This window comes from Peromyscus maniculatus, chromosome 22 (assembly GCF_049852395.1).
Source record: "Peromyscus maniculatus bairdii isolate BWxNUB_F1_BW_parent chromosome 22, HU_Pman_BW_mat_3.1, whole genome shotgun sequence".
NCBI classification, from domain to species: domain Eukaryota; kingdom Metazoa; phylum Chordata; class Mammalia; order Rodentia; family Cricetidae; genus Peromyscus; species Peromyscus maniculatus.
The window spans coordinates 25,957,286-25,982,623 of NC_134873.1; the positions used below are offsets into that span (position 1 = coordinate 25,957,286).

At 39.0% G+C, this 25,338-nt stretch overlaps 1 protein-coding gene across 7 annotated transcripts in view; it reads left to right on the forward strand.

The window, feature by feature from the left end:
* The window catches only part of Smc6 (structural maintenance of chromosomes 6), a 60,953-nt gene that overhangs the window by 24,529 nt on the left and 11,086 nt on the right, over nucleotides 1-25,338 (forward strand). For 6 of the 7 annotated variants that reach the window (XM_076559668.1, XM_076559669.1, XM_076559665.1 and 3 more), the window contains 14 exons: nucleotides 1,387-1,533; nucleotides 1,919-2,007; nucleotides 2,180-2,344; nucleotides 2,848-3,026; nucleotides 3,663-3,867; nucleotides 6,690-6,804; nucleotides 7,117-7,277; nucleotides 9,778-9,913; nucleotides 11,216-11,296; nucleotides 12,432-12,602; nucleotides 14,476-14,613; nucleotides 17,337-17,482; nucleotides 19,403-19,528; nucleotides 23,866-23,971. In XM_076559668.1, coding sequence (XP_076415783.1) covers nucleotides 1,387-1,533; nucleotides 1,919-2,007; nucleotides 2,180-2,344; nucleotides 2,848-3,026; nucleotides 3,663-3,867; nucleotides 6,690-6,804; nucleotides 7,117-7,277; nucleotides 9,778-9,913; nucleotides 11,216-11,296; nucleotides 12,432-12,602; nucleotides 14,476-14,613; nucleotides 17,337-17,482; nucleotides 19,403-19,528; nucleotides 23,866-23,971 — 1,965 coding nt within the window. Of the gene's footprint in view, nucleotides 1-1,386; nucleotides 1,534-1,918; nucleotides 2,008-2,179; nucleotides 2,345-2,847; nucleotides 3,027-3,662; nucleotides 3,868-6,689; nucleotides 6,805-7,116; nucleotides 7,278-9,777; nucleotides 9,914-11,215; nucleotides 11,297-12,431; nucleotides 12,603-14,475; nucleotides 14,614-17,336; nucleotides 17,483-19,402; nucleotides 19,529-23,865; nucleotides 23,972-24,800; nucleotides 24,873-25,338 lie in introns of all 7 variants that reach the window. The other variant, XR_013047435.1, reaches the window with a different exon arrangement.

Below are 25,338 nucleotides of genomic sequence, written 5' to 3' on the forward strand. Positions count from 1 at the left end.
GAGGAAATTTTTAAGAACTTTGCTTCAGAGATATTCCCCAGTCTAATATGAAACCCAATTTGAGTAATAGATGCTCACCTCTTTTTCAAAAACTAGTTGTTATGAAGAAAGCTGTAAGGCTTTCTTCTGTGTAAGCATTTTGATATTTTTATAGTAAATTATAAACTTTTGGAGGGTAAGGAGTATCTTACAGTTATAGTTATGTCCTTCCTACCATTTATCTTTTTAATTTTTAAATTTATTTGTATGAGTGTTTTTCCTACATACATGCTTGGTGCCTGTAGATGCCTGAAGAAGTTGTTGGATCCCCTTGAACTGAAGTTACAGAAGGTTTTGAGCTGCCATGTTTCTGTTGGAAATTAGACCTGGGCCCTGTGTGAGAACACCAAGTGTTTTTAAACTGCTGAGCCATCTGTCCAATCCCCATTCCTACCATTTTTTATGCAGCACTTTTGACATGACTTTATTATTGTTTGTAGACTGACATTTGAATAGAAGGTTTCTGAAGAAATAGTATATTATACAAACTTTAAATTTTTGTTAGCTTGAAAACCATTTTTAGCCAGGCAATGGTGGTACATGCCTATGTCCAGGCACACTTTAATTAACTACCTTTTCTGTTGCCAGCACAAATGCTTCTTTCTCTTTGAACCATCCTGATGTTTCCTGGCATACCTATAGTTTCTTTTTCTATGTTTTCATAATTATACCTAGATATATTCTACCTAGTATCCTGTTTGTATTCTCTGTTACATGGTCTTTTTCATTTAAAGACATTGTTTGTATACTCAGAGGATAGCGTCTATTGGGTAATTAAATGGGTCAAAGTTAGTATTTTTATGTAACTGTTTGATTGCCTAATATCTTTCCTTTTAACTTTAAAGGCTTCATCTCATTTAGTTACTTGTTTTGTGTTTGTGTGTGCATGTATCTGCACATGCACGTGCACATGTAAGCCTGGCATCCATAGATGCCTTGGGTCATGCCAAAAGGTCAAACAGCTAAGAGAGTCAGTTCTTGCTGGGCGGCGATGACACACGCCTTTAATCCCAACACTTGGGAGGCAGAGCCAGGTAGATCTCTGTTGAGTTCAAGGCCAGCCTGGTCTATAGAGCAAGATCCAGGACAGGCACCAAAATACACTGATAAACCCTGTCTTGAAAAACTAAAGGGGGGGGGGTGGGAGTCAGTTCTCTTCAGCATACTGGTTCTCAGGTTGAACTTCGGTTGTCAGGATTGGCAGTGGGTGCCCTACCTGTTGCGTCATCTCACTTAGTCCTTACCTGATGTCTTAAAATTAATTTTGTTGGAATGTGACCAGTCCATGTTTTTATGTTTTTCTTGTTATTGAAGAAAAATAACTAGAGTAATATTTTTTTCTTAAAGGTCAGACTTAATGATGCAGAAAAAAAGTACAAAGATATTCAAGATAAACTAGAAAAAATTAGTGAAGAGACAAATGCACGAGCACCAGAATGTATGGCATTGAAGACAGATGTCATCGCAAGGACAAGAGCCTTTAATGATGCTGAGGTGGGGGAATTTCTTAACTCAGAATATCAAAAAACTCTACCGAGCATAATGACTGTTTTTCTTGTCTGTTAACTATTTTTTAAAGTAACGGTTTCCTATCTGGATCAAAATAAAAGTGTTGTGTTCAGTCATTAAAAAATGGTGTTTCAACTGGGCGGTGATGGTGTATGCCTTTAATTCCAGCACTCTGGAGGCAGAGGCAGGCGGAACTCTGTGAGTTTGAGGCCAGCCTGGTCTACAGAGCGAGTTCCAGGACAGCCAGGGCTACACAGAGAAACCCTGTCTCAAAAAACAAAACAAAATGTTTAAAATGGTCATGGGTGTGCTTTGATGGAATGTGTATGTATTTCTACATGTTACTAAAATACATTTAATTTTTTGTTAGGTTTTGTATAACCGCTCCTTAAATGAATATAAAGCATTAAAGAAAGATGACGAACAGCTTTGTAAAAGAATTGAAGAGCTGAAGAAAAGGTAGTCCAGTAACATGGCATTTCATAGTCACCTCACTGTGTAATGATACGCACTGGGAGGGGTGCATCTTCTATGTTGGTGTTATGAAAGTTTATTTACAGTGACTCATGCCTTTTAAATATTAGATTTTATTTAACCTATTTTCCTACTTTTGTTTTATTACGCTCCTTAGCACTGATCAGTCTTTGGAACCAGAGCGCTTGGAAAGGCAGAGAAGGATATGTTGGTTGAAAGAGAAAGTCCAGGCCTTACAGGACCAGGAAAGTGCCGTCAATCAGGAGGCTGCACAGTTTGAGCAAGCTATAGAGAAGGACAAACAAGAACATGTCCGAATTAAGTGAGTTCACACCTTCCACTTACTCAAATATTATGTAGTTTTGCTGTTAGTGTGAAGAGAAAATAGCTTTTTCTATGATAGGAGTAAAGAGTCTTTGACGTCATCTTTTTTGAGTCGGGGTCTCACTAAGTAATTCTGAATGGCCTGGAAAGCTCAGCGTAGCCCAGCTTGACCTCCTCTCACAGATCGACTGCCTCCTGAGTGCTGGATTTGAAGACCTGTGCCACCATCGTGAACTGATGGAAGATGTTTTCTAACACTTTACTCGTACATTTTGACAATCTGTGGGATTCTCATTCCATTCCTGTTGAATCATTTTTAATGTGTGTTTTGAGGACTGCTGACTATTTTTGTCTGGTAACTCAGTTATTTGTAAATTTTAAAAAATCACATTTTTAGCATAGTAGGGTTATTGGTTAACATGGAAATATGTGGAAAAAGCCCTAATATTTCTGTATAACTTAGCACATAATGTGTTTCCTTTCTCTGCTTTTGTATTTTAGGAGAGAAGATTTAGATGTGAGGCATACACTGAACTATAATCAGAGACAATTGAAAGAACTGAAAGATAGTAAAACTGATCGACTAAAAAGATTTGGTCCTCATGTTCCAGCTCTTCTGGAAGCAATAGATGATGCTTACAGACGGAGACAGTTTACTCATAAACCTATCGGCCCTTTAGGTATTTGCCACTGTTATTGAGAACATCATTAACTTGAGTTCTTAGTTCGAGGAATTAGTCTATTTAAACTAGCTATCTAGTTATGTATAAACTTGATTCACACTAAGAGGTTTGGACAGTGGTGTGGGACAGTTAGTTTTATGTATCTTGTCCTGAGCTCTTAATCCTGCTCTTCCTGTCTCTGCCTCCTGAGTCCTGGGATTACAGGCATGTGTCACCACCCCTGGCTCACATTCTTCAACATAATGAGAAAATCCTTTAAATATCTACCTTTCCTTTTGTTCTTTTAAAACAAACTGAGAAGAGAAAGAGAATTGAGGGTAAGAATGTTAATTGATTAGCCAGTCTGTTGACATGACAACGTAATACAGAGACAAAACAGAAGCGGCATTCCTCTCAGATCCGTATGCTCCTTATAAAGTGTCTTTCTCTTCATCTGTTACTTCATTTAAACAGTGTGATTTCAAAGTCTGTGCTAATGTTCATTTGTGTCTACTTAGGGCTTCAGAAACATTTTAATCACATTCTTTTATAGATCTCTGCAGAACTATATTGCTTAAATATTTATGAATCTTATAATTTTTTTTCTTTTTTCTTTTTTTTTTTTTTTGGTGTGTGTGTGTGTGTAACTTTTAGGTGCTTGCATTCATCTGCGGGACCCGGAGCTTGCTTTGGCCATTGAATCTTGCTTGAAAGGACTTCTGCAAGCCTATTGTTGCCATAACCATGCAGATGAGAGAGTGCTTCAGTCACTGATGAAAAAATTTTATCCACCAGGGACCTCTCGGCCCCAGATAATCGTTTCTGAATTTCGGAATGAGGTATATGATGTGAGACTCAGGTAATCAGATAACTACACTGTCTCTGGTTTGCTTAATTATGTGCACAACTAAAAAGATATTTCATAGGATGCTTAAAGAACTGTGTTTTCTTCTCAAGGGGACAGTAGCCAGAATTCTTTCACTATCTTCTGGCTAATCATTCCACTCAATAATAGAGGAAGTTGAGCTTGGCACAGTGGTGTACACTTGTAGTTCCAATTATTCAAGAGATAGTTTGAACCTAGGATCTAGAAACTCACTGCAAAATTTTAAAAAAAGTGAAACAAAATAAACGTATTGAGTTCCAAGATTGAATTTTGAAATTTCTTTTCCATCTTCACTTTCATCATAAATCCCATTTCTGATTGTTTTGTAAGTCTAATGCTACATGATTGATTTTTGAGTAAATTTATATACAAACACATAATTGCCTTTGGTTTTTCTAAGCATTACTAAAATTAGATCATAAAATATAGGTATATTTCTGAAGCTTGATCCTAATTACTCGTACCAAATAAAACCAGGAATCAGATATTGGGTTAAAAGCTGAAAAACCAGAGAAGCAAAGGAGCAGCCATAGTCACTTGTTACTTACCTCTTCGAATCCTCCGACCGAATGGGCGTCTCCACTTCCTTGTATTGTTGTCTCTACCTCCCTAGTGCAGGGAGTAAAGGTGTGCACCATTACCTGTTTCTCCTTGAGACTGGTAGCCTTGAACTCCTTCCTGATCTTCCTGCTTCCTCCTCCCAAGTGCTAGGATTAAAGGTGTGTGCCACCACTGCCTGGCCTCTATGGTTAACTAGTGATTAGCTCCACACTCTGATCTCCAGGCAAGCTTTATTTGTCAGAACACAAAATATCACACAAAATAGTTCAAATGAGGCATTCATTAAGTCATTTGTTATGTGAGACAGAGGAGATGATAAATGACCAGTCCTTTAATGAATTTGTCTAAGGATAGAAACGCTTAGTTGCTTATGTTGAAAATGACCCAGTGGACTCCCACACCTGAACTGGTGATCTGCCTGCTCAGTGGGTGCCATGTGGGGAAGTTGGAAGCTGTTCTATAAAGTTGTGTGAGGGAGAGCGGCTCCTTGAACCTGTTTTGTTGTTTGTTTTAATGAAGGATTTACTTCATTTTTAACTATAATGGTGTAGAGTGTCTTGTGGTTTGTACAGAAGAGTTCCCACAGAACCGAAAAAGGGCGTTTGATTTCCTGGTGCTGGAGTTAAAAGATAGTTGTGAGCCATTTGATGTTGGTGCTGGGGTCCTCTCTAAGAACAGCAAGCACTGAACCATCTCTCCATCCAGCCCCCCATTAGTCCTGAACAGTTACATGGACTGCTCTGTGATCTGCCATGGGGCCTGGTGAAGGGGAATGCTTATCACTGCCCAGCTGGCTTGTTGTTTTCCAGCCTATGTGTTTCCAAAGACTTAGCAATATATAACAACTCTGACTTACAGTATACTGTGGAAGGGTATGAAGGTAAGCTAAGTTTGTGCAGTATACTCCTAATTTCTTGGATAAAATGAGTTCATGTGCTAAGAATGAGGACATCGAACTGGAGTTGTAGGAGGCATGGAAATTATGCTGTTGAAAAGTCTAAACCAGCTGCTGAGAATCTCCGAGGAAGTTGAATGATACTCCACTTAAGATATGAAACTTTGGTAGCTGCAGGGGTTTTTTGTTAGTAATACTTCTCTATAGATGTCAGTAAGAATGTCTTTATTTTTATTAAGACTGAAGTAGAATGTGTGGGTGTGATGAGGAGAGAAGCAGTTGAGGATACTGCTGAGAAATTATTTCAAAGAAAATGGAGCCTGGGAGAAAAATGCAGACCTGCTTGGCTTTGTGAAATATTCAGGCTTAACAGGTGTAGCCTGGGAGGAACAGTTTTGGTAAAACTGAGAAGTACAGAAGTTGTAGCTTAATCAAAAAGGTCAGGGTGATGGCAAAGTAGTGTCTTAGTTGGCATCAGCTCCAATGTGCTAAAGTACAGGGTTGCTGAAGTCGTGGAAAGATTTTAATTTTAGTATTTTTTATTGTTGACCGGCTGTTGATTAAGAGCAGGTTTGATATGATAGGAGTAGATTTAGTAATCTTTAGCCTACTGAAATATTCTGAAGGGGATGTGTGCATATGTGTGTTGAAGAACTTTGGTTGAAAATTAAATATAACATACATTTTAATGTAAAAAAGCAATTATTAGAATGTCGACTATATCAGATACTTAGGATGCATTTTATTCATTTGTGAAAGGATTATTGGTTAGTGAGTTCTCAGGACCTGCTTGCCTCAGTGATGGGCTTGCATCCGTGTCCAGCTTTTTATGTGGATTTCTGAGGGTTTGAACTCAGGTCCTCCTGCTTGCAAATCAGGCATTCTTGATGAGCCATCTCTGTGAGATGTGTTTTTGTGAACTAATTTTTATCTTTGTGTACAGTTCTAGTAGGAATTATACCTGTTATAATCAATTTTTAGTATGATGGCTGTGAGTCTGGGTTCCAAATCTATATTGCCTACTTTAAATTCTAACCTGGCCACTTAACTATCTTTAGGATGTTGGGGAACTTGTTAAGCTCTCTGGAGTGTCCTCATCAGAAAAAATAGAGATGTTATAGTTGTTGTTATGAGATTACATGAGCTCGTATTTTTTTTATGTGCTCAGAACAGTGTCTTCACACACTGTTTAGTGTAATTGTTCAGTGAATAAATGAATCTCTTATAGACATCTTCAGATATTTCATATTCTCTATAGTCTACTTACCCATTAAATTACATAGTTTTTCTTTTTTTGTGTTTAAAGTTTGTTAAGTTGCCGTCTCCCTCTGTCTTCTAGAGCTGCTTACCATCCAGAGTTTCCGACTGTCCTGACAGCTTTAGAAATAGACAATGCTGTTGTTGCAAATAGCCTGATTGACATGCGGAGCATAGAGACCGTGCTGCTGATTAAAGTAAGGCCAGTGGTTCATCGTCTTTCCGCCGTCTAAAAGTCTTCATAATCAGTTTTGTTTGTCTTACTGTTATCTCATGGGAAAATCTATGGGGTGATATAGAGTTGGTTGATTTGTGCAATTTGTTCCCCAAGGGACCTGTCACTTTTGGCTTTTTATAAAGTATTTCATAAATACATTATTGTTTTGAGAATTATTGCAATGTTTAAATAAAAATACTTGAATTTTCTTACCAGTAGATGAAATTTTTAAGTATATACATCAGAAATACTTTGGCAGTGTTTTAAAAATGTATTTTCTTTTGTATTCTAGAATAATTCTGTAGCTCGTGCAGTCATGCAGTCCCAAAAGCCACCCAAAAACTGTAGAGAAGCTTTTACTGCTGATGGTGATCAGGTTTTTGCAGGACGTTATTATTCATCGGAAAACACAAGACCCAAGTTTCTAAGCAGAGATGTGGATTCTGAAATCAGGTTTGAATTAAGTTAGCTTCACTGTATTATTCCCACTGTCTCCTTTGGATTCCATTTTCTTTAGTGGTGTTCCCTTAGGGGTTACTTCACAAAAGAATTGAGATTTATTTCAGTGTTTGGTCTTAAAAGTTTATTTAACTAGATGTAGAATTTAGCATTCATTTGACAACAGTATTGAGGACTAAATGCACAGAATGTCCTCAAGAGCTGATCTACATAGTGTCACCTGACCACAAGCTGTAAGGACACTGTTCTGAGAGCGTAACTAGTGCTTGCTTGGGTAGCACATGTACTGAAATTGGAACAGTACAGAGAAGACTAGTGTGGTTCCTTTTAAAGGATGGATGACAGATTTGAAGCATTTTATGTTGAAGAAATAGAGCTGTATCACTACTCACTATTGAGTCACAATGATTATTTTTCCTTAGCAAGAGTCCAGCATGCTAAGCTACGTTCAGACATAGCCTTCCTTATTTGTCTCATATATAGAATTATATTGTTTGAGAGAGCAAAAAAGAAAGTTGGTTAACACAATTAAAACATAGGCCTACAGCCAGGTGGTGGTGGAGCACCCCACCACTCGGGAGGCAGAGGCAGGCGGATATCTGTGAGTTCGAGGCCAGCCTGGACTACAGAGTGAGATCCAGGAAAGGCACAAAGCTACACAGAGAAACCCTGTCTCGGGAAAAAAACAAAATAAAAAACAAACAAACAAACCATAGGCCTAGGAAAATAGGGCTGGTAGAGAAGATAAATTAAGAACTTACATCAGGAGCTGGTAGCGCATACCTTTAGCCCAGGAAATGGTGGGGTGGGGCAGAGGCAGGTGGATTTCTGTGAATTAAAGGCCAGCCTGGTCTACAGAGCTAGTTCCAGGACAGCCAGGACTACACAGAGAAACCCTCTATCCAAACAGAAAAACAACAACAAAAAAAAAAATTGAGAAGGTTAAAAAAAAGATTCATGTCCTTAATTACATAGAGAGGTTTGCGAAAAAGAAGTTTTGGTACCATTAGTATCTTGAGTTCTCAACTAAACTAATTCTGATTGGTGAAGTGATGGCTTAGGCTTGAGTTAATGACTTAGAGTATGTATAAAATAAATTATCTTCAGATAAATATCTAGTGCTGGTGCCGTCCTTGCTGCTTGGGAGACTGTGACAGAAGGATCATTAGTAGAGTCCTGCCTATTATGTGTGAGGTCTTAGATTCATCCTCCAGTACCACTACAAAAGAAAGCAAGCTCTTGACAGGAGAAAGAAAGGGCGTCTAAGAAAGTTGAGCCAAAGTAAAAGGATTCTAAGTGACTTGAATGTTTAAGGAAAGGAGGGTTGTTGATGTTTCTCATTTTCAGATGTTGAATAGTTTTCATGTGATTATTAAAGTAGCATGAAATTACTACAAGGTTTTGGTTAAATAAAATTTCTTGATTAGCAGTAGAAAAAGGTTGGGAAAAAACCCACCAAATGAATATTGTGGCACTTGGTTTAGTTTTAGTTTTTTATCCCAAAACAGTCCTGTTAGGAAAACATGCATGATGGTTGGGCAGGCTCTCAGGGTGATCACCTGTGTGGTGTGGAACTGCATGGTGAAACAGTTTGATAGACTTCGCTGAAGTCTACTTCAGAGTGTATGCTTTCATTTGTTCCTTCAGACAACAAATACTTAGTGTTTGCCAAAGATGCTCAGAAGGGATGGGCATTTATACAGGAACGGTGCTATGGAAACCCACAAACTGCAGTCCAGAACAAGGGATTGATGACTAGTTTGGAATACACTCATCTCCCACAAGCAACTTGTAGCCTTAGCTCATGCTTGGTGTCTCTTATTAGGTAACAAATGGTCTTTTTTGTGTGTAAACTTTTTCATGTGTAAGCAGAAGACTGAAACGGCAGCTTTTGCTGCATTGCTGCAGAGACCTTAATGATTTGGGCATCTGCCATCCTTGTTTTCCATCTCTTGGTTCTCTTTTTCCTCCAGTCTCTGCACACTCTCAGCATTTTTTCTTAAACAAGAATTGTTAAGCTAGTCTTGAAATCTTCTGTCCCCACCATGTGTGTGCGCACATGCACCCATGCATCACCCAGTTGACCTAGCTGGTAAAAACATCCTTCCAGAACCACATTTGCATTCCTGTAGTTGTGAGGACATCAAGTATCTTTTCCTATTCATATTTAATGTTGCATATAGTCTGGTTGTCTTCTTTTTGAGGGCTTGAGTCTTCGTCCTGTTTCTGGCTCCATTTATGTATGTGCATAATTCCTGGAGAATAGAATTCATATTATAATATTTGCTAATCAAAAAAGTAAAACTTAAGTTTAGATGATCTTTTGACATTTCTACTAGTATTCACTAATAACTTGGTAACTTAATAATTTAAAGGATTATAGAACTGGTTTGGTGGAATAGGGTTTTGTAAATAAGTTACTACAAATAAACTTTTCTTGTAAGGGAGCAAGATATCTAATATAAGAGTTTATTGTTTTTTCTTCTCTATCAAGCGATTTGGAGACTGAGATTGAAAATAGAAAGACCCACATAATAAATCTTCAGCACCATCTCTCTGCCCTTGAGAAGTCTATTAAACGAAATGAAGAACTTCTTAAAAGGTGCCAGCTACATTATAAAGAAATAAAGGTAAAAATAATGAATAGCCTTTGGTTTTCCTAACTTAACCATTTCAAAGTTAGTTGTATAATTTTGTTATTCATGTTCTTCAATATTTTGGCCTCAATCCCCTTATTTTCCTTAGGAATTACTATATTATATGTTATATTAATTAGCATTTCTTTCGCTGTGATAAAATATCATGACCAAAAGCAACTTGGGAAGGAAAGGTTTTGTTTCCAGCTTGAAGTTTCACATCACAGCCCATCATTGAAGGAGTCAGAAGGAACACGAGGCAAGAGCATAGAAGCAGGAGCTGATGCAGCAGTCATGGAGGAGTACTGTTTACTGTCTCTCCTCATGACTTGCTCAGACTGCTTTCCTAGAGCACCCAGGACCCCAGCCCAATGTAGCACTGCCTGTGGTGAGCCAGGTCCCTTTACATCAGTGACCAATCAAGAAACTGCGCTACAGACTAGCCTACAGGCCAGTCTGGTGGGGGGAGTTTCTTAATTAACATTCATTCCAGATGGTCCTAGCTTGTGTCAAGTTGACGTAAAACTAGCCAGTACAAGTATGTTGTATCTTATCAGTACTTAAAGTTTGCTGTTGGGTTTTCTGTTATGTTTTATTTTGGCTTTTGGGTTTTGTTTTGTTTGTTTGTTTGTTTGTTTTTATTTTTTTTGGAGACAGGATTTCTCTGTATTACCCTGGCTGTCATGGAACTCACTCTGTAGACCTGGCTGGCCTCAAATTTACAGAGACCCACCTCCCTCTGTTGCCCAAGTGCCTGGATTGAAGGCATGTGCCATCACTGCCTGGCAATACTTAGAGGTTTTAGAAATGAAAATAAAATTTTGTTGTTTTGATGTTAGGTACAGTTGTAAGCTACCTATAAATTTGAAAGAAAGCATTAGTAAAAATGGTGGATAATGTTACAGTGATTTTTCAGAAAATAGTTTTGACTACATGGACTTTTAGACCTCCCAAGGAATTATTTGGGCTTTTGGGAAACACTGGACTTTTAATCGTTCAATAATTTGAAACATTCGATACTTTAGAGAAGTATTTTCTCTTATCAACTCAATAGTGTGGTTATTTTGAATGCTAAAGTGGATTTCTGGTATCTTCTTTGCATAGACATGGATTAGTAGTGAGCGTGATCATGGTGGAATGCATGTGCACACTCACCCCTTTGGTTCATTTTATACCAATATATCCCCTTGGATGATATTAGATCCTGCTACATTATAAGCATAATAGAGCTTTGTGGTTTAATATCTTCTTCCAAGGACTTTGGTTTTTATTAAATTTTATATACTTCCTTTTTAGATGAAAATAAGAAAAAATATTTCTGAAATTCGGGAACTTGAGAATATAGAAGAACACCAATCTGTAGATATTGCAACCTTGGTAAAGTACTTTTCTTCAATTTAAATGTTAAAGGGTAAAACTGTAGTATTAGCTTATTGGCTCGCAGGTCTCACTTTTTCAAAGATCTTTTAATTGAAATTATTCTTAGTGATCACCCTCACCACTCATAGAATATATCAGATTCTACCTGGACTGTGGCCTTAGAGTTTTCAGTGTTCTGTGTATGTGACTGCATGCACAGTAGAGTTTTCTTCTACCTCATACTGGTAAACATGAGCAAAGTATGTGTCTCAACAGCTTACTGAAAGCACCTGGCGTTCCCTGACTTTGGGGCCAGAGGTCAGGACTACCTTTCCTTCAAGGTTAACCTTGGATTTCTTTCTCTAGGTTCCATCTATCTCTCTCTCTCTCTTTTTTTTTTTTTTTTTTTTTTTGAGACAGGGTTTCTCTGTGTAGTTTTGGTACCTGTCCTGGAAATCACTCTGTAGTCCAGGCTGGCCTTGAACTCACAGAGATCCATCTGGCTCTGCCTCCTACGTGCTGGGATTAAAGGTGCACACCACCACCACCCGGCTTCCATCTCATTTTTTGCATGTTTTTCTGTATTTAGATTTTTTAGCTATCTGTTTGATAACTTTTTCTGGAGTAAATCAACGTCATTCACGTCCTGCCTAAGGAGTGGCAGCGTGTTCTGTACAGTAAGCACTGAACAAAACAGGAGCGGTTCCTGCGCTGCAGAGCTGCCTAATGAGGGCTGTTGAGTTTTAGTAGCAGTCTTGTTTTCTGCTTTTTATTGACTGATTGATAAACTACCTTTTATAAAGGCATAAGTTATGTCTTAATTTCCTTTTACTTAGCCGACACCACATTGTCGCAGAATACATACTCATTAACACTAAGTACGTTTTGAAAGTAAGCGAGTTGATGAAATAAGTTACACTTTTGTTACAGTTTCAAACCAAATACTGTTTTACTTGACTGCTAGATACCATTCCTTCTTTTGAATCTTTTTGCCCTACTTGATACATTCCCATTTAAGTATGAAAGCATTTCATTGTTTGTTTGTTTTTATCTGAGCTCTGATTTTTCCTGTTGTCCTTTCCTCCTCAGAATTGCTCCTTTCTGTTCGTTGTTGGGTAACCTGTATTTCACTGTGTTCTTTAAATGTCACCAGGAGGATGAAGCTGAAGAAAACAAGGTCAAAATGCAGACGGTTGAGAGAAACATGGAGCAGCAGAAAGAGAACATGGAGAATCTCAGGAGTCTAAAACTGGAAGCCGAAAACAAGTACGACACAATTAAACAGAAAATTAATCAGCTGTCAGAGCTGGCAGATCCACTTAAGGTATGTATGCAATTGTTAGTCTTTGTGTTACAGCTTAGTATCCAGCAAACTCATTGAATCTTGCCTTAAAGAGCCTCACTGATTAGTTGTAAAAAACCATGTAAATTGTTGAATTAGGTCAGTTTATACAAAATATTCTGCTCTTGTCTTTAGAACAATAAACAATTGGGTCAGAACCTCTTTGTCCACAGAAGCAGCAGAAGTAGGGGTGTCTTTGGATACCTGTTTCTGGCCCATCTTTCCTGTAGTTGCTCATGGATTAGCAGCTGTGAAAGCTGTGACTCAATCTATTGGTCAGCAGTTAGATTTGAAGCTGGTTTCTTTGATGTGGTATGAAACAGGGTCTCACTGTGTAACGCTGGATGGTCTTGTTCTAACAGTCTAGTCCTCCTCTGCCTGCTGAGTGGTGGGATTAAAGACATGTGCCACCATAAATGGCTCTGGGCTGATGTCCTTGACTTTTATTTTTAGCATATACGGTTTGTGACTAGATTTAGTTAAATAAAATGAACTGAATTAAATTAACTATTTATAAAGAAATTAATAAACTGAATTTCAGGCTTTGTTTGGTAGTTGTGTTATCCTGTATCTTACTGTCAATTCCATTTGAATGAATAATTTCTGTTTCCAGAATTTGAAATTTTATTGATAAAGCATGGTTCATTGGTGAATGAACTGATTATTAGGGATGTACAATCTAAACATTAAGGTAGAAGAAAAACAAAAAATAATATTGACTAAGATAAATGAAAAAAATAGGTCCTACAGAATACATACAAAAAACCCAAGAATGAAAAATAAGACAGTTGCCGGGCGGTGGTGGCGCACGCCTTTAATCCCAGCACTTGGGAGGCAGAGCCAGGTAGATCTCTGAATTCGAGGCCAGCCTGGGCTACAGCGTGAGATCTAGGACAGGTACCAAAACTACACAGAGAAACCCTGTCTCAAAAACATAAACAAACAAACAGAAAAGGAAAAGAAAAATAAGGCAGTTAATATTTTGTTTTAAAATGAGAAAAGAAATGAAACTTGTAAATGTCAAAATTTGAAGAATAGGTAAAATAAAATTTTGGTCTTAAGAACAGTGAAACTGCAGTAAAAGTAAGGAAACATTTAAAATCTTACACACATAAAGAATTGAACAGTGTCCCTTAAAATATTAATCGTGACGTGCTAAAGCAGAGTAAAGAAGAAAAGTTAACAGATGCATTATTTACCCGGAAGACTAAAATTAGGAGAGCACGGAGAGCAAGCTGTGTTTGAGGCCTGTTGTCTGTTCTTGTTGTGCTTTGTCTGTGGTGCAGGCCTCCTGTGTGCTGGCCGTACAAACACTGTACCCCGAGCTTTCGCTCTCCTTCCATCGTACTCTCTTGTGCTCTGAGTTCTGTTTTGAGTTCTTGGTGCTTAATAGTTAAGATCAAGGGAGCCCAGACTTGGGAGTTCTTAAGCAAGCTCAATAAAAGGCAATAAGAATTTTTTTATCTTAGCTCTTTGCCTTGCCTTCAAATCATTGAAAGGTAGGAGCTGAGTTCTTTGGTAAACCTGCTTGTAATCAAGTACTAGCCGGAAGTTTTTCTTCCTCCTCAGAATGTTACCCTAGCTATCAGTAACAAAACCAAGATGATTTTTGAATGAAGTAATTGAATTCCTAAGGTTACCACTGTAATATGTTAGGAGTTGCCAAATAAGTGTACTTGGGAGTAGACTCGGTGTTGGAGGTGTGGTGGGGGGATTGTGGGTATAGTCATGGAGATCTTGGCAGATAGATTCTTTTCCCTCGCTAAAAAGTGCACTGGGCCCAAAAAGCCCCAGAGCACCCACCCCACTGTTAGTGATCCTTTCTTTATAGATTATGTTATGTTTATTGAAACAGGATGAATTAAATCTTGCTGACTCTGAAGTGGATAGCCAAAAACGAGGAAAGCAGCATTATGAAGATAAACAGAAAGAACATTTGGATACCTTAAATAAAAAGAGAAGAGAACTTGACATGAAGGAAAAGGAGCTACAGGTTACCCAGTGGTTTGGTTTGCTTTTCCCTTTCAAATTATTTTATCTGCAGCTTTAATCATTAAAATTTTTGTAATTTTTTTTAGCTTTTATTACTATTTTTACTTTTTCACTGAAAATAGCTTTTTTTCATACAATATACTTTATGGTTTCCCCTTCGCCAACTCCTCCCAGGTCCCTACTTCTCCCACCCAGATCTACACATTTTTTTTTTAATCATTAGAAAACAGACATCTAAAAATAAAAACAAACGAATCAGAGTAGGACAAAACAAAAAAATAGAAAAAAAAAACCCACAAGAAACAGGTACAGATGGTGAGACATATATTCTCACACACAGAAAACCCATAAAGATAAACTCAGAAACCATAATGATCTGTTTGGTGTTGACCATCTGCTGCTGGGCATGAGACCTGCTCTTAAGTGTGGTTTATTACCAAGTGAAAGTCCATTGGAGATTTTCATTTGTGGTTGGTTATCATTTGGAGATAGCTTCTGGGTTAGGGATGGGGGTTTATGTCTCAGCACTGGATCCCATCCAGCTTAGACCTTTGCAGGCCTTGTGCATGTTACCAAGTCTCTTCTTGAGTTCATATATGTGTGAATTCTTTTGTGTCTGGAAGGCCTTGCTTTTTTGGTGTTCTCTCTAGCCTCTGTGGCTCTTAGAATCTTTTTGCCTCTTCTGCAGAGTTCCTGAACCCTGAAGGGAGGGGTTTGATAAAGACATCCCATTTAGAATGGAGTGTTTGAAGGTCTCTCTCTCTCGGTCTCTCTCGGTCTCTCTCGGTCTCTCTCTCTCTCTCTCTCTCTCTCTCTCTCTCTCTCTCTCTCTCTCTCTCTCTCGGTCTCTCTCTCTCTCTCTCTCTCTCTCTCTCTCTCTCTCTCTCTCTCTGTCTCTCTCTCTGTCTCTCTCTCTCCCTCCCTCCCTCCCTCCCTCCCTCCCTCCCTCCCTCCCTCCCTCCCTCCCCCCACATTGTCCAGTTGTGGGTCTCTATTTGTTCCCATTTGCTGCTGTAGGAGGAAGCTTCTCTGATGATGGCTGAGCAAGGCACTGATCTATGAATAGAGCAGAATGTTGTTAGGAGTCATTTTATTGCTGTATTCCTTTAGCATAACAGTAGTATTTGATTTCCTCCCTAGGACCGTGTCCTATCTAGTCTGAGGTGCTTGGCCGCTGGCAGTGCAGAGTGTGGGTTCCTTCTCATGGAGTGGGCCTAAATTCCATTCAGATACTGATTAGTTAAGTTCCACTTTTGTGCCGCCATTTTACTGGTGTATCTTTCATGAAGGTCACTATTGTAAATTGAAGGGTCTGTAGTGTTTACGTCGGTGCTTACCTTTCTCCTTTGATAGTGTGCAGAGTGTCTTCCAGTACCATGAACACTAGATAGTTGTGGTGAAGATGAAGACTCTGGGTCAGACTTTCTAGGTTCGGTGATTTTTTTTTAAGGTACTGTCTTCAGCAGTAGGTCCTTAGCATCACTTTGTGGAGCGCAGCCAGTAGCCTTGGCAGTAGCCTGGGTTTGGAGGTTTCCAAGGGGCCCCTTTGGCTAGCAGTTTGGTTAGATGTAACCCATTGCTAGAATTGGAGGCTTCATTTGGGGGCAGGCAGTGTCTGGCTGGGGCTTGTCTCCCCGTTACTTAGTGGTTCCATGTAGGTCTTTCCCATCTGTCTATATTTTAAGGAGTGTCTGGATGAACTGTGAAGTTCCCATCATGGTTCCTTCTGCTTGGTTCTCGTTCCCCTCTTCTCCCTCACCCCTGCTCTCCTTTACTCACCGTACTCTGCTTCCGTCCTTCCTCCCACTTTGCTGGGTTGTCTTTCCCCCTTCCTAAGAGCCCTTTTCTTCAGTGTCACGTTTCTAGAAAAAAGAAATCGTCTTGAGTTTTTGTTTCCTACAGAGAAACAGGTGCTTCTGTGAATTGGCAGGGGAGACTTAGTGTCCCTCAGAATGTGAGGACTTAACTAGACCGGGTTGTCTGCCGTTGTGTCTCAGCAGTTGAGAAAGTGGCTCTCAGTTGAGGGCATGCTGCCACTTAATGTCAGGACTGTGCCTCTGCGTCACTGTGGGTGGGTGTGCTGGCTGTGCCTGTTCACAGCTGAGCAGCCACTGTTGGAGGGAGTAAATTGAAGACAGTCTTGTAGCCAGAAGAGGTGGACTCCATCTTTTCTTTATGTCATAAGGAAAGTGAGTGAGTGGAACTCTTAATCTGTTTCCATATATGTTCCAAGCATAGTACAGCACATTATGGTATAAAATAGATATTACATGAGAAAATACTTAGCATTTTTTCATTGCATATAAATAAGGTGGTCTCTGTGTTTTCCATCCCTCTGTTCTTCAGAGTACATCCTAAAAAGTACATTTCTAAGGACACTTAAGTTTATTTCTTCAACGTAAAACATGGATAAAAACGTGATTAGTGTGGGTTGGAGAGCTGGTTGAGCAGCTAAGAACATACATACGATTCTTCTGCAGGACCTGAGTGTCAGTGTTCACAGCTGCTTGTAACTCCAGCCCCAGGGGATCAAACATCTGTGGCCTCCAGACATCTATAGTTACGTGTATATAGATACATACATAATTAAATATAATAAATCTTAAAAAAAACACTGATAGTAAACACGTCGTAAATTTAAGTTCATTTTTATTTTGCATATTTTGGCAGAATTAGTATAATGAATTATAACAAAGATTTTTAAGATCTAAATATCTTTCTTAGGAGAAAATGTCACAAGCAAGACAGATCTGCCCAGAACGGATAGAAGTAAAAAAATCTGCATCAATTCTAGACAAAGAAATTAATCGATTAAGACAAAAAATTCAGGCAGAACATGCTAGTCATGGAGATCGGGAAGAAATAATGAAGTAAGTGGTCATTAATTTTCTACTTTAGTGTATTATCCATAGCTGTTACTAAGACAGAATCATGTTATATGTAAATTGAATTTGGATGAAGGGGGTTTACTATCAGTATGTAATTGTGCTAAGTAGTCTGTTAGATGGGCATTATTAACAATTCCTCATTACTAAATTATGGAAGGACATTTTAACATAAATGCAGTCTGTGTTACTAGGATCTTATGGACAGGAGAATACTGAGCTTCATTAGTGGTCAAGAACCACAGTCAGGATAGTCAGAAGAAGCTTTTCCGTATGCATGAAAACAGATGCAGTGAGGTTAGTCACTGACAGTCTAGGTCGTTGAGGTCTTGGTGAAAAGGGTGGTCTTACATTACTGAAGAGAAGGAAGGCTCTATGAGAATTAGAGGACCTTATGGTTTGGCTGTTGTCTACTACCAAGACTGGCCGGCCAATCATGGAATCTTCTTTAGCCTTCATTTCTCCCTTTACATAGAGTACAATTAGGATAACTTAGGGTTTGTTAGGAACATCAAATGAAAGACTCTATAGTAAACAGAATCTGGAGGAAACCTAGCTTATAGTTGTTAAAACTCTTGAAAAGCCTTCATCAGTATGAATCAAAATGGTTTAAGGAATATTTGTTGCAATTTTAAAGGAGTCACTATTATATTGTAACATAGTCTAAAGTGAGAAAATACTATACCAAGCCCCTTATATAGGTACTTTTTTTAATGTAATGTTAACAATAGTACGAAGTTCAGAAGAATGGTTAAGGAATAGTGAAATTATAGCTTTTCTACAAAACCCTTTTTTATGTTACAAAAGGCTGAGAATGGGTTCAGTAAGATATCTCAACAAGTAAAGGCACCTGCTGCCAAGCCTGGTGGCATGAGTTCAATCCCTGGGACCTATATCATGTAAGGAGGGAACTGAAAACATAGATTATCCACTAATCTCCACATGTGCTGTGGAGTACATGTACACAGAATAAGTAATTAATTTAAAAAGCAAGATTGAGAAAGTAAGTGATCTCGGCTTCATTTTCAAAACAATGGGGAGCAGGGATCAGACTATTAAGAAGTTTCTGGAGGCAGTACATCACACTTTAAAAAGTTTATAAACTCCATGATTTGGCTGTAGATACCACTCAGTAGTAGTATACTTGCCTGTCATAGCCAAGGCTCAGGGTTTGGGTCTGTACTGCAGTTAGGTATATGTGTGTGTGTGAGTGAGTTGATGAGGGAGAGTGACTCGGCATGACATTCTGGATGTGCAGTCACAGTGTCTTGAGTTTGGATTTCCTGTACTTTTGTAAGCCTGGTAGGGGGTGGCTGTCTGTAACCCAGCACCTGGGCCAGGTGGGTCTCCAGTGGGCCAGCCATCTAGACAAATAGGGTAAGCTTCAGATTTAGTGAGAGGATCAGGCTATTGGTTTCTCCTCCATCGTGGCCTTTTTTGAGAGCCCGCCCTCCCTCCCTCCCTCCCTCCTTCCTTCCTTCCTTCCCAGATCTCTCTTGTTTAGGGTGGAGGTGTTCCAGTACTGAGCTTGTAGCCCTTTGTTCCCTTGTTGACATCTGTTACTAAGAAAACCTTCTGGTGTGAACCTTTTTAGTTTGAAAAAGTGTCAGTTTACTAGTGTTTTCTGAAATGGGTCACTCCTGAGCCTTACCTGGCTACGTAGGCACATTCTTTTTCCATCTCACTGCATTTTCTAAGGCTTGGGTTTTATTCTTCCCTTAACGGTTGCACTGTCTCTCTTCTGAAGCATTCCTTCTTTGTGGGGATGTACTTGGATAGAAATTCATGCAGTCAGCTGCTCTTAGGCCCTCTCAACACTACTTTCCCTCCCTCTCCAGGAAAATGTGTTTGAGCCTTGACTTGTATGTTTGCATTTATTCACTGAACATTTTATTCACAAAATAGGCAGTACCAGGAAGCGAGAGAAACCTATCTTGATCTGGATAATAAAGTAAGGACTTTAAGAAGGTTCATTAAGTTACTAGAAGAAATAATGACTCATAGGTACAAAACATATCAACAGTTTAGAAGGTAAGTGCATTTTAAACGTGTATCTCTTTTTGTATGCTTTCACATTATTCTATATGAATAATAAAATCCTTAGATCTTTCTTCAGTCCAGCTGTATGAAATCCTGTGGGTACATGATCCACATTTAGAATCTGTAGTTGAATCAGAATGCTGATTTGAAAGGACCTGAACAGCAAACTCACCTAGCTTTTCCACTGTTAAGTAGCCTTTACTAGATAGCTCTCAGACACTGTTTATTGTTTAGTAGGTCATTTGAGTGGGAACTTAGTGGTACTGAAGCAATTGATTTTACTCTTGGACATGGCATGTTACTAAGGGAGAGTGATTAGAAGGGCCTCTTAAGACAGTATTTCAATTACTTCACCATGATATAGCTCCATGATTACAAACTTTGTTTTATTTACTGCACTATCCAGTGTTTATAAGTGTGCTTGAAATGTAGCTGGTGCTTGATGTACATTGGTTGAATAAATAATCAAGGAGACAAGCTATTAATAACATACCTGTGGTGTTTTGAAAGAAAATGCCTCTCAGAGGAAGTGGCACTATTAGATGTGTGGCTTTGTTGGAATAGGTATGGCCTTGTTGGAGGAGTGTGTCACTATGCAAGTGTGTTACTGTCGGCTTTGAGGTCTCATATATGCTCAAGCTACACCTAGTGCTCAGACCACTTCCTCTTGCCTGTGAGTCAAGATGTTAAGAATTCTCAGCATCTTCTCTAGCACTGTGTCTGCTTGTATGCTGCCTTGCTTCCCTGACACGATGATAATGGACTGAACCTCTGAAGTATAAGCAAGCCACCACAATTCAATGTTTTCCTTTGTAAGAGATGCCATGGTCATGGTGTCTCTTCACAGCAATAGAAACCCTCACTAAGACAATACTCAAAGATGCATGGTCTTTGATAGATAGATCCCTCACTTACCCTACAAGAAGCAGAAAAAAAAAAAAAAAAAAACTGGAAGACAATGATAGGGGATATAGCTCTTAATATCCTTATTCCTGAGCAGCTGTAGTTCTTCTGTTTACCTCTTTTCCCCATGTACTCCCTCAGTAATGCTTTTTACTTGTCTTTATATCCCAGCTTCTACAATTGTTGTTTGTGTATAGTATGTGTACGGTGTGTGTGTGTGTGTGTGTGTCTGTCTGTCTGTCTGTCTGTCTGTGTGTGGCCGGCCTAAGGTTGATAACACATGTATTTTCCTAAACCACCCCGCCACCCACCCAAGTTTTTTAAATTTCCAGACAGCATCTCTTGCTGAACCTGAAGCACCTCCTCGGTTTGGCTAGGTCTCCTAGTTAATGAGCTTCAGGGACTCTGCCTCACCCCCAGTGCTGGGGTTACAGGAGCATGAGGCTGTGATGGGGCTTTTTATATGGCTTCTAGAGATCTTCACACTACAGTGGGCACTTCAGCAACGGAGCCATCGTCTTCCTAGCCCCGAAGTTCTCTAATTTAAGGCAATAGAAAGAAATGAAGATATACCTAGCTATTTTATAGATGAGAAATTCAGAGGTGGCCTTAAGGTTTTTATGTTTATTTATTTGGATTGTATGCTGTAGCCTAGCATGTGGAGATCAGGACAGTTTGCAAGAGTCAAGTCTTTTCCTTTCACCACTTGTCAGGATTGAACTCAGGAGTCAGGTTTACCCATGTTGCTAGCCAGTAGGTAAGATTTTAAAGGTAAAATGTTCCATCATAGTCTTGAACTATAGTAAACTTTGAAATGCATGTTTGTAGTTGTTGAATTTTTAAAATAAGGTGTTTATAATGGACAGTTTAATTGTGCACATTTGTGGGGTGTAGTGTGACATTTCAGTACATGTCCATAGATAGATCGTATGCCAAGATCAAATCAGGGTAATTGGCACAGCCCTGGTACATCCTCTGCAGTTTTTCTTTTGTGCAGCCCTCTGCCCTCCAAACCTTTTTCCATCCTCAAATGCTAGGTTGCATGTTAAGTGTATACTTGCTCTAGTCTTTGAGTAGTAATTTGGGGGTTATTTGTAGGACTTATCAGTTCATTTGTTTCCCATTTTTCAGAGACCATTTTGACTGGACCTTCCTTTGCTATTTGGTATCCAGACTGAAAACACTTATTTCATGTATTTTGCCTGGGTTTTGAAGAGTTTAAGAAAAACAAAATACTACCTATTTATTTATTTATCTATTTATTTATTTTCTAGATTTTTAAATTAAAATGAATTTAACTTTCTGTTATGTACATGTTCTCCAGATGTAGTGTAGTTTGTTTCTCTGTTGTTAAATGGAAACCAGCATTTAAATAGTCTGTAAAGTACTGCTTTCTTGGTGTTTGTCTGAATTCATTTTCCTGTTGCGTGATAAGTACTCTGAGAAAAGCAGCTTCAAGAGAGGAGGGGTTTGTTTCTCACAGTTAAGGCAGAGTTCGTCAAGACAGTAGGAGGCATTCGAAAGTGAAGCAGAGAGTGAAGTGTGAATGTGTGCTGTTCTGCTCCCTTTTACATAGTTCAGGATCCTGTGCCCAAGGAATGGTCCTACCTGCTTTTAGGCTGGCCTTAATTGGCCCAATAAAGATACTCCATCACAGGAATGCTCAGGCCCATTGCCCACATTATTCTGGATTGTCACCTTGACAACAATAACCATCGTATAGTGTATTACCTTAATAGAGACTTGAACACTGACATGTTTTTCTATATTGTTTACTCAGTTGTGGGATGAGAACAAAAATGACCAACTTGTTAGAATCATTTTCTCTCTACTCTCTAACCTTTTTATTTTCAGACAGTTTATGATAGAAGTCCTGTGAATGGAAGCAGCCAATACATTGGAGTATTGAAGGGTGTTAAGAGAGAGTTCTGGAATCTAATTACCAGTGCTGAGGCAGCAAAAGAAACTAGGAAAACCCAGGTTTCTTTGTCTTTTAGTATGGAGAGTTAATGTAATTTAGGACAGGAAACTGAGGAAGAAGTCATGGTTGTGTTGAGAAACTAATCAAGGAGTAGAGATGATAAGAACAATTGCCATTTTTCTTTTACCCAGACCTTATTTTCTAAATACTGTGCTTCCATTAAAAGGAACCAGGGTCTCATGGAAAGAAAGAGCTGATAGCAAATCTGTGTAAGTCTCTTGTTAGGGCTCACACCCCATCCCTAGCTACCCCTCAAAGTGATGACAGAAAGACTTAGGAGACAGCTTAAAGGACTTTCATTGCCAGGATCTGGGGCACTCTGACAATCACAGCAACTCCCTCCCGATACAGAGCAAGGTAGATAAGTAAAGAATTGACGGCTGGCCACAGCACACCCAGTACAGTACTTGCTGTGCGAGCATGAGGACCTGAGTTTGAACCCCTGCTTTGTGCCCCACAGAAAAGCTGGGCACAGAGGAGTCAGGCACAGTAGTACATGGTTATAATTGTGTTACTGGAGAGGTGGAAATAGGAGGATCTCTGGGGCTCACTAGTAAAACAGCTAGCTAAATAGGCAAGTCCCAGAGCAACGAGAAACTCTCCGAAATAAGGTGGACAGAGCTGGAGAGATGGCTCAGCAGCTAAGAGTACTGGTTCCTCTTCTGGGGTTCAAGTTCCAACACCCACATAGCAGCTTATAACCATCTCCAACTCTAGTCATGGGGTATCCATTGCTTTCTGGCCTCTGTGGATACTGCATGTATGTCGTGCATAGACAAACATGCAGGCAAACACACAAACACAAAACCCTCAAAACATGCATACAAGAAAACCAAGGTGGATAGCACCAAAGGACGACGGGTGAGGTGGTTCTCTGGTACACAGACATTCGCGTACACACAAACATGGGAAAAGGGGATTAAGGCAGCAGAAGTTTGCTTACAGTATAGTCCACTGTCATCTGACAGTAGAGAAGAAGTGATTGCCCTTGCATTGTACCAGCAAGGGACAAAGCATTATTACCCTTACCTTTTTTCCATTAGGAAGTTGGGCAAACAGGCAGATAAATGAGATGAATATTTACCTTGGTGTCTCTAAAGCTTAATTTTTTTAAGGACGAGATTTGTCTTATGCCTGAGAGTAATAATGCCTTGAATAAATTATTTGGGTAACTAATACATTCATATGGACTGGCTGTCATAATGGAGTATATTAAATGTGGAGTGATACCTTTATGCATTTTATAAATATTGGTATTATAAAAGTAATGAACTTAAAATCCAGGATACAAATAAATATTAGAAACATGGGGAAAATCCTCTTAAATCCACCTGTTAATAGAGGTGTCCAAGCTGCTGTCTAAGCATTGGTATAGTTGTCTGTGCTTAAACCGTGTTGAACATGCAGTTCTATAGTACAACGTGCCAACTTATTTTATTTAAAGGTGTTTGACATTGCGATGCAAATTATACTTTGACAACTTACTATCTCAGCGGGCTTACTGTGGAAAAATGAATTTCGACCACAAGAATGAAACTCTGAGTATTTCAGTGAGTATCTTGACGGCATCTTTGTCGTAGTTGTTTCTTTTCTTTTGATGGACTGTTGATCAACCTGTCCTGTTACCTTTAGAAAACAGGAACTTCCTTCTAAGTGAAAGGTCATCTTTGCTAGTGTGTTTAACATTAAGTTGATTTTAATATAAAGTTAGTAGCTTAGGGTTTTTTTTTTTTTTCTCCAGTCACATTGTTTTCTTAGGATGCTAAGTACAGTTTTATTTTCAGTCTTAACAACTGTTCATCTTGTTTGTCCACTCATGTTTTAAGTTTTTGCACAGCACCATGTAGGACATTATAGAAAATCCATTGTCGGTAGTCTCACTGTGGGAAACCAAGAAGTGTCTGCTGTATTCACCTTTGTAGATTCTATGGTTGTGGAAATGTGCACAAATCGTGTGGTGTGGGAATATGGATTAACAGCTATATAGGAAGATAAAAAACAACTACCCACTTTAAATAGTAACTGCTGCTCTTATCATAATTTTATCCTTCTATCCTAATATTCACAGAAAAATATTTGATATTTTGGATGCCCTCATCATTTAGAACCCCTGCATTTTAACCGAATTAGGAAGTTAGTTTTGCCTTTTTTTTGTTTGTTTGTTTGTTTGTTTTTTTGTTTAAATTTCCACTGGTAAATTATGTTCACCATCTTTACCCACCATTTATTTTTGAGATCCAGTTATTTACAGATACAGATTTAAAAGTACTGGGATGAATTAGGCCTGTGGTCGGGAGGGTAGTATGTCATGATAACCCATTGTTTTTACTGCAAAAGTACAAGAAATCCAAGGAAATTACAAAAATTCTATTTTTAAAGACATTGGAAAGCTGTGGAAGCAACAGCGACTAGATGAATTGAAATTCCAAGAAGTGGGAGAGCCTGTCCAAAGTAAGCTAACATTGCTGGATATTTTCTTTCCTGGAGGCATTTGCTGATCTCAGAATTTTGGTGGTTATGAGGGCTACTGACAGGACAGCAGGGCTTGTGAAATACTAGGCACATGACTAGTACTTCAGTTCATTCTTGAGGGCTGGAGTTGTGCATGGCTATCTAAAGGCACCAATTTCTAAGACTGCAAATCCATTCCAGGCCAGCTTTCTCCCAGATGAACTGAACTGTCACTTAGCATATATACGTCCTAGTCAAATGGAAACTTGCTCCACCTTGGTGGGCTGTTGTGTTGACTAGAATATCTGTTCTTACACAAAGCATCAAACATAACGTAAAAAGATTTGGGTCTCTACCCTACAGTTAGGAGCCAAGCAGGTTGTCCATGCTCACTATTTACTCATCAGTATACCAGTGACTCTAGCCACAAATCAAGGAATAAAAGATAGGGATGATAAAGGAAGTC